The sequence below is a fragment of the Lampetra fluviatilis genome, chromosome 3 (assembly GCF_964198595.1).
Source record: "Lampetra fluviatilis chromosome 3, kcLamFluv1.1, whole genome shotgun sequence".
In the NCBI taxonomy this organism is placed as follows: domain Eukaryota; kingdom Metazoa; phylum Chordata; class Hyperoartia; order Petromyzontiformes; family Petromyzontidae; genus Lampetra; species Lampetra fluviatilis.
In genome coordinates this window covers 24,600,557-24,618,192 of record NC_136277.1, presented here as the reverse complement: position 1 = coordinate 24,618,192, position 17,636 = coordinate 24,600,557, and the positions used below count along the sequence as shown (strand labels likewise).

At 45.0% G+C, this 17,636-nt stretch overlaps 1 protein-coding gene across 11 annotated transcripts in view; it reads right to left on the bottom strand.

Moving 5' to 3' along the window:
• Positions 1-17,084, bottom strand: part of LOC144955559 (nuclear factor 1 X-type-like) — a 36,597-nt gene extending 19,513 nt beyond the window's left edge. For 2 of the 11 annotated variants that reach the window (XM_078885741.1, XM_078885797.1), the window contains exons 1-4: positions 8,064-8,427; positions 7,494-7,554; positions 5,277-5,630; positions 4,109-4,301 (exon numbers count right to left, since the gene is read on the bottom strand). In XM_078885741.1, coding sequence (XP_078741867.1) covers positions 4,109-4,301; positions 5,277-5,630; positions 7,494-7,529 — 583 coding nt within the window. In that variant the 5' untranslated portion in view covers positions 7,530-7,554; positions 8,064-8,427. Of the gene's footprint in view, positions 1-4,108; positions 4,302-5,276; positions 5,631-7,021; positions 7,232-7,493; positions 7,555-8,063; positions 8,435-9,339; positions 9,382-16,720; positions 16,825-16,983; positions 17,009-17,029 lie in introns of those variants that run through there. The other 9 variants (XM_078885791.1, XM_078885803.1, XM_078885747.1 and 6 more) reach the window with 8 other exon arrangements.
• Positions 17,085-17,636: the final 552 nt, after the last annotated feature.

Sequence of the window (17,636 nt, the reverse complement as noted above, 5' to 3'; positions counted from 1 at the left end):
TTAAACATTCAGGCTGGCTTGCCTATGATCCATCCTGGGTTTAACCAGGCTGAATTGTGTGAGGCGCTCACATATCCTTGAAAGATCTGGACACAGTCCCTTTAGTGAACTCCCCCAGCAAGCAAGGCTGCCCAGCCACCGCTTGCCCAAGCAACTTCTGTTTTGCCAGAGGTAGCTAAACAGGCATGACACAGACTAAAGAAGAGGTGGGCTGTGGTACAGGAAGATGTGGAGCTGAGTGGACTTGCCGAATATTGGTACCAGCAGTGTCAAGATTGGCCTCTGTGGAGGAGGCTCATGAAGGATGCTACTGGGCAGTTGGTGACAGTCGCCCTCCAACAACAGAGGGCAGAGGAGTGACGCTCTCAAAAACGAGCGGAGCGCTGGATGGCTAAACGCAGCAAGTTGGCGCAGTAAGGATCATTGCCATTAATCTCAAGTCAACCTATGGCACCTGGGTCTGTCCTGTGACCTCCTGTCAGCAAGCCTTTGATACATCAAATGGCCTCAAAAATGCACCTAGCCTGGCACTAGCACTGTGGGACATTACCGCTTCTTTGCGGTGAATAGCGGCTGTTGCTGTGTGTCCAAAGTGCGTTTGTGTGCATGCACATGCGTGTCTACAAATGTACTCCTACTTACCATTCTATCACCTCCCTGTCTCCTGAAGCCATTCATCACCTACCCATGTCTTCCTCCTCCGCCCCGTACATTTCTCCTCGACCTGATGATTCTGTCCGACTCCCTGCCTATCTCTCCTTCTGTCTCTCTTTACCTATGTTGTAACCTTTCACCTCCCCCCACCCCTTTACCCCACAGCATCTCTTTACCTGCAATCACATTCATTCACCTCCCTCAACATTCCCATCACTTCCCATCACCTCACAAGGTCTCCCTCCACTTACCATCACCTCCCCGTGGCTTCAACACCCCCCCGATCCTTCATGTCCCTTTGTTCCCCATCCCCGGTACTCAACAACCATTATATCTTCCATCACGCTGACAAGACCTAGCAGCCGGAGTAGTTCACGGTTGCAGTGGTTGACGGTTCGAATCGCGCGGCCGACCTAATTAATACTGCGGGCATATTAACCGCAAAAATATACGCGCCGTCTGCTTCGCGGTGGACGTTACATGTGCCGTGACGTCAGCCACAAGGCTAGGTCATTGTGTGTGCCACCATCACAATGCACATGTACCAAAAAAAAAATGTAGGCCAACTACTCAATTTTTAAATATGTAGCAATCATCGCCCCCTACCAGGGAAAACATGGTGGCCCCTCTTGAAAGAGTCATGAGACTTAGTGAGGCTTTCCTGGATGAACAAACATACAAATAATAATAATGTCCGCTTGTTTCCCCCCGCTTCCCATCATATTTCGCCATCTCCCGTTGCTTCCCGTAACCTCCTTTCTCCTTCCATTGCCTCCAATAACCTACTTCTTATGACCTCCCCTACAAAATACAGGGAGTCCTCTCTCTCAACGTCGTAGTTGCATTTTGAAAAGTGCGACTTTAAATGGAATTACGTTAAGTGAACCTGTTGTCCCCCACAAGAAAAAAAGGAGGTTATGTTCCAGTTTACGTTTTTTTACCAGACTAAAACACAGTTTTAAATAAAAATACAGCAACATAATATAAAATAAATACAATAAAAAATATATGAATACGAATAAAGAATTGCAAGTTTTGTAAGATAATACTCACCAATAATGGATGTCAAGTGGGCATATGGCCATTTTGACTCATGGTTCAGAAGGATTATATCACAAAAGCACGATATAATGTTATCCAAATCTCGCTTCACACACAGCGGAACAAAGACTGAGACGATGTAAGGGATGCTGGGACCGCACCACGTTGTGCTATGCACGACTATGCTCTCTCCCATAAAGTAGTTCTCGTTGCTAGCAGCGACGATGTATTGCTGACGGTATAACGAAAGAACGTGGACCAAATCGATGTTAAGAAAGGACTCCCTGTAATCACCTACCAATCACCTATCTTCACTTCCCTGTGTCTCTCAAACCATTTCCTAACACATCTCACCATTCCCATGACTCTCTCTCCACCTTGCATCACCTCTCCGCATCGCTCCTCACCTCCATCCATCTACCCCCACACATCCAGTGCTCCACATAAGCTCCATACTGAGGGTTAAATGCCACGTAAAAATATGAACTGTGTATCAGATTTCAATTTTATCGGTATACACACAACAGTTGTGTTATGTATTATATAATTTTGCAGCGTCCTTGTCTATAAAGAACGCACTGTTCAACAGAATTGGTTCAAGCAAGCCTGACTCCACTGATGAGGCATTGAAGGACAAAACAGGTCCAACGATTCTCGTGCTGCTGAAATTATTCAGAAGGCGTGCCGGCTTTTGGGATATGTAAAAAGCAGTTTTTATACATGCAGGGACAGGTATGCAAATGGAGGCATATTGTCTGTATATTTATTTTGTTACTTAATATTCTGCACGACGGCGCTAATTATTATTTTGCGTTGTGTATATCCAATAGCAGCTTTGCTCCACAGCTTTATTTTGCGTCACTGAAAATAGCCGAGCATTAAAATGATCCTCGGGGCCCATGAAGGAGTGTTTGGTGCCTGTATACCCGCAAGTCTACAGTATGAAGTTTGTATTTATTTTGGATTAAAAAGAATACGTTTTTGAAATAGTAATAAAAACATTCCCAGTGAGAAATGTTCTTGGGTTTGTAAGACCAAATTTTTTGTACAGTAAGTCAAAGTAATATTGCAGTTCAATTGTAAGGCTCCAGTTAATGAATACCCCGTAATTGAGCATTTAATAAATCTACAGTATGTATTAAAATTACCTGTGAATTCAAGGTAACATTCTATCCCCTGTGAAAATTGGCAGACAACTCAAAGAGCCAAAACTTTATCTGCAATGCTGCCTGCCCGAATCCCTTCTCCTCTCTTCACCTCCCCGTGTTTCTCTTCATGTTCTATCACCTCCCCATGTCTTTACTCAACTCTCATCGCCACCCCATGTCTATCTGCACGTCCCATCACCGATCTGTGACTTTCATCACCTCCCCATGTCTCTAATCATCCCCCATTATCTCCTTCCAAGCTCTAATCGTCTATCCTCACCTCTCAATCGCCTCCATATCTCTCTCACCTACCATGACCTGCCCATGCAATTCTTAATATCCCAATGTCTCTCATCACTCCCCATCTCTAATCCCACGTTTTCAGTCTTTCTGATTTGCGGGTATTTACGTCACTGTCAGACTAAAATATAAAACTTACTTTTACTTGTACCTCACTGGTTAATGGCACCGCTTGCTGTCATTATATTTGCACAGATTTGTTTTTGTTTGTTTCATGTGTTTTTCATTTTGGACCATCGAATACATCCTACAACATTCCTTAAGGCCCCATACTCGTTATCTGCGAAGTGAATATTTTTGTCTTTTGTTTTCATTGTTGTTATGCTCTTGCACCACGGATGTCCCTTGTGAAACAGCCGGGCAATTGCCTAAACAGGATCATTCTTGTAAAAAATAAAATAACAAAAAATTAATCACCTCCCCACCTCCCATGTCTCTCACCACCTCCCATCACCTCCCCATGTCTCTCACCACCTCCCATCACCCCCCATGTCTCTCACCACCTCCCATCACCCCCCATTGTCTCTCACCACCTCCCATCCCCTCCCCATGTCTCTCGCCACCTCCCATCCCCTCCCCATGTCTCTCACCACCTCCCATCACCCCCCATGTCTTTCACCACCTCCCATCACCCCCCATGTCTCTCACCACCTCTCATCACCCCCCATGTCTCTCACCACCTCCCATCACCCCACATGTCTCTCCCCACCTCCCATCAACTCCCCATGTCTCTCACCACCTCCCATCACCCCCCCATGTCTATTCTCACCTTTCATCACCTCCCCATGTCTCGTGACCTCCCCATGTCTCTCACCACCTCCCATCACCCCCCATTTCTCTCACCACCTCACATCACCCCCCATGTTTCTCACCACCTCCCATCATCTCCCCATGTCTCTCACCACCTCCCATCAACTCCCCATGTCTCTCACCACCTCCCATCACCTCCCCATGTCTCCCCTCACCTGCACGTGAGGCTGGGGTGGCATGGTAGGCGATGTAGAGGTGGAGTTCTCGGGCACAGACGCTCACGTGCATGGGCTGAACGCACAGCCCTGGGTGAAGGCATCGAGTCGACTTGGCGAGTCGCTCTCCGTCCGTACTCTCAAGCGGAACGCCCTTGAATATGACGACCGTTACAAGGTCAAGGCGCCACACCTGCACCATCACCACCACCATTATCAGCAGCAGAATAATCGTCATCAATAAGAGCATGAGATCACCATCATCATGATCATCAGCAACAGCAGCATTAAAACAAACATCATTGACCTTCATCATCAACAATATCAGCAGCAGCAAAAGCATCGTCATCAGGGGCATTACCATCACCATCATCTGCAAAAACATGGTCTATCCACTGCTGGATGAAGGCCTCCACATGCCTTCGCCATTTTTTACAATCATGAAATTCGAAAATCCATCCCACTCCTCCAAATGAACTGACCTCATTGCCACATCTCTTTGGAGGTCGTGCTGTTGGCCACGTTCTCTCATTTGGCTGCCATTCCTATTCAACGTCCATCATCTCTTCTTGATGTGCCAAGTCAACTTATATTGATGAAGTCCACGTGATGTCTGACTTTAATTGTTTCCTACGTCATTAAATGGTCACACGTTAAGAGCCCTTCTTCTTTCTTCACCTCCCAGTGCCTCTGTTCATCTCCCTCCCTTCCGCTCCATTCACATTCGTTCTCCCCATTACTCCCATCGCCTCGCCGCATCTCAACATCTCTCTCCTCCCCTCAAACTCCTTCCATCTCCTTTCTCCTGCCATCGCTTCCCATTGCCTCCCCCTCACCTCCTGTCACCTCACTCGATCTTTGCTTTCCTCTCCACACCTTCTATCTCACCTCCCATCTCCACACCCCCCCCCTCTCTTCTCTTTCACTCACCTCTCTTCTCCTAAATTAATCTCCCTTCCCCTCCCCTAATCTCCCTTTACGAACTTCACATCACTTCACTTCCCATTGCCTCTCCGTTACTTGGCTCATCCCCTCTCTTCTCCACGTCTTCCTTCAACTGCCATCACTTTACCTCTCTCTCTCACCACCCTGCTCTCCTCCCAGCACTGCCTTCATCTCTCTTTTACCTTTCACCACCTCATCCCTCTCACCCACCGCCACCCATCACCTTGTCGGCCTGCCGTAGGCAATCGATGCGACGCATCTTGCCCTTTTGGTCGGGGTTGGAGAGCACGCAGCAGGGCTGCTTGCGTCCCGTCACGGACAGAACGAAGTCTTCACGGCACTCGGGACGGATGTCCTTGCGGAGCTTGGCCAGGAGGCGGGAGGCCCACTTCTGTTTCACCTCGGTCTTTTCGGCGAGGAGCTCATCCTTCGCCGCCCGTTCCTCTGCGCTTGACATCCGCCGGTCGTGCTTCTTGAGGTGCTTACGTTTGCGAGCTTGGAGGTGGAACCAGGCGAACGAGAAGGAGCGCACGTGGGGCAGCAGGGCCTCGATAAACGGGTGATATTCATCCTGATGCTGTTAAAAGAGGCGAGGAAAGGAAAGAGGAGGTGAGGGATGGTGACAGGAGATGATGGAGAGGTGACGGGAAGTGAAGATGATAGGTAAGGGGAGATGATGAGAGGTGAAGGGAGGTATTGGGCGGTGAGCAGTGGCGAGGCAAATGATGGTAAGCATACAGAGGTGACAGGTGAGGGGAATTGCCAGGAGGTAGAAGACAGGAGGCAATGGGCGATTAGAAGAGGTGAAAGGAGATGTCAGGGAGTGACGGGAGGTGAAAAGAGGTGATGAGAGATAAAGGCCAGTGATGGAAGGTGAAGTGCGAGAGGGATACGGACAGGGTTGGCATTATATAGCATACACATTACACATGTCATACAAACACAGATACAGAAAAAGACAAAGATTCCCCATATAGCTCGAACAGACTTTTGGAGCAAGCGCCGTTAGCGAGCACCTGTGAAGGCTGGCATGGCACACGAGGGGGGTAGGTTGCCAGTACCCCGCCCGACCGCCTTTGTCTCCCCAGTGACAAGGTTTACACATTGCATCAGGTACTAATTTGAGGTCGAGTCGACCTAGGGGATGCCCAGGACCGGTTTAGATAATCGTCAATGGTGTTGGTCGTGAGCAGAAATGGAACTCGGGTCACCAGGCTTGTAGTGCAGCAAGGTAACTGCTACGCTACCGCTCCCAACACACACAGATAATGACAAATGCGCGCACACACACAAAGACAGCAATCACCCTGCAAAGTCTTATAGACTGTTGGGGCAACTGCAGTTAGTGAGATCTTCCATAAAGCTCACACATGCTGATCCACAAACACACACATCCACACCAAAGGCCAAACAACTCTGGCATAACCTTATAGACTGTTACGGCAAGTGCTGCAAGTGAGCACCTATTAAGGGTGGCACGGCACACGAAGGGTGGTCTGACTAACCAAACATCCGACCGTCTTTACTTCCTCAGTGCTGATGTTCGTACACCGCACCAGGTACTTATTTAAGCTACGTCGATCTGCCGAAGGCCCAGAACGGGTTCAGACACCACTCGCCACTGATGTTATTCATAGCCAGGAATTGAACTCAGGTCCCCTGGTTCATAGTGCAGCCCATGAACCAATGCACCACACAAGTACACATATGCATATGCACACACAAACAACAGCAAAAAGCTTCATACATTTTTTTGCTAAAGCTTTCTGGCCAAAAACACAGCTAAGTCCTGCCAACGACGCAAAAAATGAGAGCGTGTTTTTTTTTAAATTTCTCCAAATGATCGCAGCCAAAAAAATGTATGTACATAAAAAAACTAAAATCCTAACATGGCTTTGGAAAGCCAGTGCACAAGGAAGAAAAGATGGCTCGCACATATACACAAAAAAGCACATCTCGCTCTCTCACCATGCCGTCTTCTTTTGACGAAGTCCGTTGCAAAATAATTAGGCTACGTAAATGAAAATCGACGATTGGGTTTTACGATCAGGATATTGTATTTACAAGTTTTTTTTATGCCGCAAAACCATTTAGGTGTTTAATGGCGATGGCAGAGATCGTCAGAGAGAAGTTCGGCGCGAGACGAGGAATAATTTTGCTGCCGGCACGAATCTTGGCGTCGATTCAGAGTGATTTTGGCAGCGACCGCAGGTTAGGCAAGGGCAAGGATTGGCTCTGGCACTAGGCCGTGGTTGCAAGCGGGCTTTGGCGAAATGCGAGATCGAGATTTTTCAAAAAGAAACTTCCGAGATTAAATTTGAACATCCTCAAAATACTCGATGGCTTCAATGCGAGCCGACATGGAATATTATCGCTTACTCGGTGTGAATGTTTTAAATCCGCTTACCGTCTAAGCGAAAACAGACACGCACACACTTACCCCAAACATGGCGGACTTCTCTAAAATCATCGACATTTTTTGGCACTAGGAGTGAGGGACCCTGGGTGGAAAATGCAGAGATGGGGAAAAAATAAATGAAATGTTACAAATTGCTAGCAGTATAAGTTGGTGTATGTTTTTGAAATGCACAGAACATTATAAATAGTCTAACGAGCAACATTATTTGTGTATTATGTGGATTGTTTTACAATGTGTAATGCAGAGTGTACAAATGTCGAAAAATATTCAGTAGGAGCAATTGACAGGCAGACAGGCATACCAACAAAAGGCTTCAAAGTCAAAGAATTACTAAAAAGACAGATAGGCAGACAGATAAAAAGAAAGACATATATATATAATAAAAAATGGACAGATAAAAACCCACCCACAAATGTTAAATGAATATGTCCATGTATGAAGACACAGAGGCATACATACAAGACACAAACACACAGATGTAAAAATGTTCGTGCAGACATGCATGTGTGTTTCCACGTGTGCAAGTGCATCATATAAATATATATGTACATAAAGTATGTTGTACATACGCAACATACTCTATATACTTACATTATGTGTGCATGTATATGAGTGTGAATGCATATATAAACGTGTATATAACTACGTATATTTGGCATGTATATCTTCTTTCTTTACAGCTCCTGTTTAATCCACTGCTGGTTGAAAGCTCCGATCATGCCTCCGAGGTCAGGGTGGTCCGTGTCTGTCTAAGTGTATATGCGTACGTGTCTGTACACGTGAGTACACTTTACCCTGCATGTATGTATGTGTGTCTATGTATGTGTCTGCACATGTATTTGTTTATACCTGTTTGTGTTTCCGTGTTCATGTGTGCATGGGTGCGTATATACAGTGTGCGCGAGTCTGTGTGCGCGAGAGACTCATTGCATAACTAGACAAGTTGCCCTGCCAAATAATGCCTGGGTCAGTTATGTAACGGCGCAGACGGGGCTTTTATACATATACAGTACACGTGTGTGTGTCTATACACACACACACATTTACAGAGATATTCGTACGCACATACTATATATCGACACGTACATACACACATTTATTCACACATTGAGTACTAACAAATAACAATAATTAAAATCCCTTTGTCAAACCAATAGACCACTTCTGCATGAAAGCCTCTCTCCCAAGCCGTGTCAATCATTGGGGGCTTCCTGATCATACTTCACCAAGCTGGTCGTGCAGGTTGATGAAGAGGGGGTTTGCCTAGGACTGGTTAAGATTTCACTTGTAAATGATGTTTGCCATGGGCAGGAATCAAATGGAGGTCACCGAGTTCAAAGCGCAGTGTGATAAAGACAAAGATCCCCCCCCGTATAGCCTTAACAGACTGTTGGGGCAAGTGCTGTTAGCGAGCACCTATGAAAGCCGGCACGGCACACAAGGGGGTGGGTGGCCAGCACCACGCCCGGCCGCCTTTGTCTCTCCAGTGCAGATGTTTACACACAGCACCAGGTAATCATTTTAGGCTGAGTCGACCTAAGGGAGGTCCAGAACCGGTTCTGATAATCGTCACTGGTGTTAGCCATGAGCGAGAATCGACCTCGGGTCGCCGGGTTCGTATTGCAAGTGTGCTAACAGCTCCACTACCGCTCCCTAATAAGTATGATAACCACTTTGTCACAAACACAGTATAATTGTACATGTACACATACTGTATATATACAAATACACACACACAAATAAATACACAAACACACGTAAATATGTACATACAAACACAAATATACAGTGTGCCTTATATACATGTCCACACATAGAAACAAGTACACATGCATGGACTAACGATACAAGGGCAGATAATAATTACCACGTTTCTTGCATTGAGCGAAGTTATAGGAACTTGGGAAAAGAGCTGGAGGGGGGGGTGTATCCAAAGTCGAGCAGGGTGAGGAATGGAGGAGGAAGAGAAAAACATTGTGTTCCTCCAAACAGGGTAGCTCAACAGAGTACGGGTGAGAGGAAACAGTCAATCTGCTTGATATGGCCCTTGACATTGTCGGGAGGTATCAAGGGGGTGACAACAATAATTGTCGTGGTCGGTAGTAACGATAAATGAGCGACAGGCAAGTGACCGATCAACTGAACTCATTCATGGTGGATTCTATGAAGCAGTCAGGTAGGAACTCCAAGCTCCTGCCCAGATGTTACATCCACACTCTCAACCTTGGCCAAAACTGTGCCTTGCACAGCAGTGGTGACTAATCAGAGAGCTTGAGAAGGATCTGGCCCATAAATACCTCCCCCATACCAGATTAGCAACGTGGCCGATCCACGACAGGTCAGTGAAAACGGTCGTGCAACGGATTCATTACAGATAAGACCAACACAGTCAAGCTTGATCAGATGGGCCGAGGGACTGACAACCGTACATGATAAAATCATGGACTACGCTTTTATCGTGGAAGTGACGAGTCCCCCTCACCCCACCCAGGGGCTCATTTCAAGTTGCTTATTGACTGATAGCGAAACATCAGCACGTTGGGCAGCTCACAGTCTTTACTTTGTGTGGTTTAAATGAAGGTTAAAGTCATCCATCAATGACTTGAAGATAACAAGTCATTTATGGAGATAACAATGTAGGAGATTAAACGGATCTTTATGAAATTACAGAGGTGACGGTTTCAGACTGATTACCTTCAACAACTGCACATATGAACAGGCAAGTAAGAGAGCTAGAGATCCCTGCTTGCATAGAATGGGGCTTGGTAATACATATGATAACAGACACAATATAGTTGTTTAGAAATGTCGAGAGCAATCCTCATGGACTCTCCAAAACTCTCGAAGCTAGAGCTCTACATGTAAGTCACGGAAGATACCAGGTCACTTGTGGAACGTGCCTGATGAGAGGTGTTACTGATGGTCACCAAGACATAATAATGTATTTAGGTATTAAAAAAACTGATTGTAGATGACGGAAGCCAATACTGGTATAATAAAGTCAAGGCAATAACTTCATTATGCTGGTAGGAACCTCTGGTTACACCAGCCCACAGAGGATGATTGTGTCCGTCCGTCGTGCAGAGAGGGGCTGGGTGGGGAGGGTGGGGAGGGGCTGGGTGGGGAGGGAGGGGCTGGGTGGGTAGGGGCTGGGTGGGGAGGGTGGGGAGGGTGGGGCTGGGTGGGGAGGGTGGGGCTGGGTGGGGAGGGTGGGGCGTCGGAGGTGTGGGGCTGGGTGGGGAGGGGCTGGTCACCCCGTGGTGCCCTTATAAAACTCAACGTTTAACCTACTCACGCCGGCTTGTGCCCGCCCAGTCGGGCATATTTGCGGAATACACCACGCCGCCGTTGACCCTGGCCATTGACCGAGCAACCCAACGTTCCTACCAGCTCCCTCCGCAGGAATGTATTCAGGGAACACATTTCAGCACAACATCGAGTGTGCCATTAGAACCACAAGTATTGGAAATACCTGGCGACAGGAGAATTTGATGCAAAATGAGGCAATTCGTTTGGCCTCTCCCTTGCAATAAGAACTACCGATGCAGAGTAACGGATTAAAAACAAATTTAACTAAGATGTCTATATACAGGGGGTATCGGTAGTGAAGTGGTTAGCACACTGCGCTATGAACATGGTGGCTTGAGTTTTATTCCTAGCAATTGATACATTTTAGGGGGCCAGTGATATGTTGAACCAGTCTTGGTAACCCCTTCACCAACCTGAACTGACTAGTGTGGTGAAGTACAGTCAAGTAACCAACAGCCATGGGGAGGCTTTCTCCAGCAGTGGATTTCCAAAGGACTGTCATTTATAATTAACTTCGCACATACATTTAAATAGGACACAGCTTTCATCAATGTCAGAACACCCCACAAAAAATGGTATGTCCCAGCCACGTGTACAGGTCCCTTGCACGGTTACGCCCAGCAAACTTCTACGTTTTATCCAGCAGCAAATCACACAAGTAAGGGTGGGCGGACCCCAGCCAACTGCTCGTGGAATAATGACATCAATGGAAAATCCACGTTTGATTGGCCATGGCTAGCACAACCGAGATGCAGCTGCTCTCTGCTATTTGGGGGGGCACCACTCAAGGTGTAGCATGGCCACCTCCACAGCAGTTGTGAGTTGGGGGGGGAGGTCACAATCGACAATATGTCCTGCAGAAGGGGTCGAGGCAAGGTGGGAGATGGGAGAGGGAAACGGAGGACAGGGTGAATGGCAGCCAAGTGGATAGCTTGGAGGGCGACTATGTCCATAGGACACACAATTCACAGCCCATGGTGCCAGCACCAACCTCCAGTTTTCTACCATCACTCGCTAGTTCAAAGTGCTGTAGATCAGAGCTCCCGGAAATTTACACATATGTACAAGTGCCGAGACACATGTGTGGAGATGCCCACTTTGGCAGCCATACCGGTAACTCCAATGGCCAGTGATTCCCAGACACAGAGTCTGTATGTTCACTTATGGCGTTGACGAGCAGCAATCATTTGCTCAAATATCGGAAATGCCCATAAATGGCTCTTCTGGCAGAATCGTGTCTATAGATAGAAAACTGATCTGTTTTTGATAAACTGATATTATGAATATAAAATAAGACAAGAACATTGTTTTTACCTTTGTATGCCTTAAAATGTCAGCACCTGAAAGATTTGGAAGGTGCCAAATCTATACATGGACATGATCCTAGAATGACAACAGCCACTATTCTTCACTGCACAGCAGTGATATCACCATTGTACTCGTGCAAAGCTAGGCACACTACAAGGCCATGTGAGGTGGCAAAAGACTGCTGGGAAGGTCGTGGGACAAGCCCAAGCGTTATGAATTAACTGGCTAGAGTGACTAACCGATGTACCACTATCAATCTCCACTAGACTTAGTCTTTTAGCCACCCACACTCTAGGTTTTGATAACTCCATGATGACAATGGACTCCTCTACTCCTACATCTCCATATCCCATTCCAATAGATCAGCACAGAGTGAAGATGCCCACATAAAATGGACAGAGCACCATTCACACTCGGGTGGCCCCCAACCTCTCCTAACCTTTAGTGAGCACACGAGAGGATTGCTCATGTCAGGTGGGTATCTTTACCAACCACATTGACCAAGGTGGTGAAATACCCTAGCCTGAACCATGGTCCTCAGGTCACCTGTATGTTGAACTTAGTTCGCACCGTATATATCCAACGGTGCTAATCGGAAGCCAACCGTGTTAATCAGAGGTGCAACTCTCATTTCATAAAACATCACGGCAGCAGGGTAGGTGTAGGTTTAATCGATGTTAGGAACCACTGGGTAAGAACAGGACGCCTTCTTGATTTGACCATTTCTACATGCAATGCACGGACCCTATCAGAAGAATAAAACCTTGTTGAAAGAGACAATTGAAATTTAAAATGGGGACATAGATGGCAACAGTAAGTTGAGAAGGAAAGAGACTCATCTTCTTGGTTCTTTCGGTAAAGTCACGTAGAAGGGAAATAATAAAATAATAAAAATTTAACATAATAAAATACAATTCTCACGACGTTTCGGCCACAACGCAAGCAGCCATCCTCAGGTGAAAAACAGGTCTGTCGGAAAGACAGACAGCGTCTGCCCGTCCAAGGACGGGTGTATAATAAAAATTAAACATAATAAAATACAATTCTCACGACGTTTCGGCCACAACGCAAGCAGCCGTCCTCAGGTGAAGAACAGGTCTGTCGGAAAGACGCTGTCTGTCTTTCCGACAGACCTGTTCTTCAGAACAGACCTGTTCTTCACCTGAGGACGGCTGCTTGCGTTGTGGCCGAAACGTCGTGAGAATTGTATTTTAGTATGTTAATTTTTTATTATTTTATTATTTCCCTTCTACGTGACTTTATCGAAAGAACCAAGAAGATGAATCCCTGCAGTCACGAAAGCTTTAAAATCGAAAAGGAAAGAGACCTCCGTCGTTCTGGAAAGTGGAAACATTATCTATCATTCAGGTAGAGTTGATAGTAATTATGGAGGAGAGGCATGCTTAGTCCAAAAGTAGAGATTCAGGTTTCAAGTGTATATCGGATAGATTTGCCCAACTAACATTAAGGCTCTTGAAAAACTCCCAAGTTAAAGATACTTCAAGTATATGCTGCAATGAGTCGTGAAGTTAAGTATGCCAAATGTATGAAGACATGTACTAACTTCTAAATGCATTAGACTGCAATAGGTGACTGACACATACACTGGTAAAAAGGTAGAGATTTGAGGATCATCAGCAGGTTTGGAATTGGAGTGATGAGTGTCTATTAGAGTTTGCAGCCAGTAATGACATAAAAATATTGAGCCCCTTTACAAAAAGGGATGTAAGAATTGGATGTGGAAAAGCCTCATTGATAAACTAAGGAACGACATTGACTTGACTCTAATGGATGTCAGGGATATATTTCTTCTCAGAAGATTCAACACAGGAAGCAATCACACACAAGTGCAATGCAAGTTGCACTTTAACATAGCCAAAGTCGGGTCTGAACAAGTTCCAGGCAAAAATTATTATTCCACATCTAAAATCTAGGCCAGAAGGCTTATAGACTAGCTCTATCATATGTACTAGCCTTTTGCCCGTCCAAGGACAGGTGTATTGCACTAAATCTGAAACTTGCAACCGAAAATCAGACCACGACGTGATATTCATTGCATCAATTCGTGTGCAATTTGTAAGGGTGCGGTGACACAGACCTATTTCATTTTAAGGTTATAATCCCTTGTTCATCACGACGTCCTTTTTACTTCTATGTCTCAATAGCGTTACAGAGATCGCGTGACGTGGGGGTTCTGCCTAGGTATTGAGGGTTGTAAGTTGACGCCAAGGAGGAGGGAGGAGGCGCCTCGCCCCCCCCATGTGGAGTGACGTCAGCCGCTAATTATTATGAATGGGGGGGGGGTGTCCATTTGGAGGACGTCACCTTATCATGATTATTAATGAGGGGGCCTGTTCGATGTGGAGTGACGTCACCTGCTCATGATTATTAATGAGGGGGGCAGGTCGACGTGGAGTAACGTCACGAGTGTTGCACACAGACATTCTTGGCTCAGTATTGTATGTAATGCTTTGAGGGCCAAACTGATCAAATGGATGTTAACACTTTACATAATGCAATACTGTAAATAGCACAGTAATGTGGTTGGTGCATTGTAAGTGGGAGATAAGTTAAAAAGCAGAGAAGATAATACATCCACGCACAAACATATTGAGAACAGGGAGAGACGTAAACGCTCGACAAATTATGAAATGCACAGAAGTCTGTGAAATAATTAAGAATGAGAAATAAATAATCGGAGAACACAACACATATGTGATCAAAGACATTGTAGCAAGCAAATGTAGCAGGCAAACAGCGAAAAGGTTGACAATAAGCATTGAACGGCAGCCATGAAAGATAGACGGAATCATACCACGTGACACAATCTTGAAATTAATTATCTAAAAATCATGATTCTTACTAGGGCTGAACCATTGGGGAAAATATCTAATTGTGATTTTTCTGACAGATATTGCGATTGCAATTTGATTTGCGATTAAGTAAAGCTTCAGTTCAATATTCACTGTGTAATAGATTTAAAACATGTGATGGAGCATTACCACATGGTACCATCAAAATATGAACTGCTCGAGATATTGTAATGGAAGGATGAGAACTTAAAAGATATGAACTGCTTCCAACATGTATTTATAAAGAAAAAATTTAAATAGAACAATTAAACATAGAATTGTTCAGTTAAATAAATAATTAAACAATTCTAATAAGAAAGTAATAGGACTTTTCAAATCGCAAAAAATCGCAGACTTTGCGATTTGCTAATCCCATTGTTTCATATTGCGATTTAGCTTTGAAATCGATTAATCGTTCAGCCCTAATTCTTACAATGAGTATATACCATCATACACAATGCAGAATCTTCACATGGATGTAAACATTTTATACACGTCATTAATATTAGGATATAGCCCAGAAATGAGACCAGCTCACTCAGGTGAAGAGGAGAAAGATCCAAATGTCACACTTGAAGAAGTCAACTATTGCCCCTTTTTCACAATTCCAGAATTTCGGCGGCCTACGGCGGGAGGGCTTCTCGCCTCCAATGTCCTCTACTTCCCCTACTGATGATTGTATGTCAGTAGTATCAAAGTCAGGAGTCAGTAGATACTACTGAACATCCTCTACACTACTATAGAGTCAGTATACACTATTGCATATTGTATGTAGGGTGTGTAGGCATGTATAGAATCAGTAGATAGTCGATACTACTATGTTGGGTATGAAATAAATTGATTTTGATGGGGGGGGGGGGATCGACAATTTTTGGAAACCTGTTGGATCAACTTTTTACCCCTACATCTGGGGGGTCCACTTTCTATAACTTTTTGATTCAGTCCTTGTGAAAGGTTCTTATATAAAATTATAGTTGACGGACAAACAAAACGCCGGACGTTTATAATAGACGCAAAAAGGCAAGCTCCTGGACCTGATATTTTAAGGGTTATATAAAGCAGCGGGACCGGTTGTTATAACAAAATTTGACCTGTATAAAGTACCACATTTAATAGAGTACCTCAACGGAGTAATACTTCAATGGGACCTCCTCCTCAAAAAGTGTGATAATACATGACTTTGAGATAAACCAGCTCATTGTCCTCTCATTGCACTTGTATAACATTGTTAGCAGAAGCCATGATAGACGTCTATCGTGTTAACGCCACCCAATCGCACGGTCCGAGAAGGCTTTTATAAAAAGGTTTCTCTACAGTTTACCACACAATGCAGTGGGCATCATATTTCTGTAAAAGACGAACGAAAATCCAATTTTGTATTCACATCTAATGAACCCTCACAAGAGACGACGATGAAAAGACACTCGATTCGGGGTGGAAACTTCATGCGAGACACCAAAAACGCTCACAAACCAACGCAGATATGAAAATATAGAAATATACAGTATGGTATTTAAACATAATAGCATTGTTTCACTAAATCTAAACTCCACTGAGATTGCATGAAGTGCAGCCTTTAACTGTGCATATATATATTGTTAAACTCTGGCTTGCAACTATAAAATTCCCTCCTACGGCTATTAAATTCGGTCTATTCGAAAGCTTAACAGTATATATAGACTGTATCACGCACTGTACAGTCTATAATGCCATGCATGGGACACACGTGTACAGAAGGTATAAAACTCGTCGTCACAAACACAACATGTGCTCACTTACCTCTGAAATATTTACACAAATATTAAACCACCGCCACCACCACCACTAAGAGTTTACTTGCAAATGAGAAATTCAGCCTAACACTGTATAATAGCGCACACACACATGCAGAGAGACTGTCAGCAGACAAATTCCATCAATAAAGATAACATTATTGGCGTGTTATTTGTTGTTTAAGGCCGCGGCTTAGCTCTCGATGATGTTAAATCGACGGCTGTTAAAAACCTAACATTTAAAATCACGAACGCCAGGACGCCGCTTACCGTACGCGCTGTTTGCGAAAGCCTATTTAGTGAAGTTAAAACTCACCGCAATTTTACGCTGCCCCGTGACGTCACCTCATGAATATTAACGACCGCCCCGCGGACGTCAGCCTCATGAATATTATTGGCGGGTGGGGGGGGGTGGAGTCGCCGCCGGTGACGTCGACGATATTAATTATTCATGAGCCGTGCGTGGTTACGTCACGCATAGTAATGAGCGCGAGGTGACGTTGACCCCGCCCCCCGTTATATAACGGTAAGGAATGTGACGATTCCACAACGGCGATTTATAAATTCCTTAGCGAATCGATTCGCTGACAATTTTTTTTATTTTTTAAAGGATTTCTCCACAACTCTGGCCTGATAATTCTAAGTTGGCTTTATGATTTGTTTTATGATTTAAACTTTATGATTTAAACGTTTGTGGGTTTACTCTCCCAAACAACACCGGTGACGCAGCCTTACCGATTGGCTGTGTCCGGCGGCTTTAACAACACGTTGATATTTAAGCGATCGAACCCACGAAAATCCTCTGTTATGGATAACATTGGTCGCGAAAGCCTGCGTGTTAAACCGATTCTAATCACTCTTACTTCACCGCGCCAATCGTTTGAACGCCAAACACAGCACCGTAAGAGAATCGAATATCGATT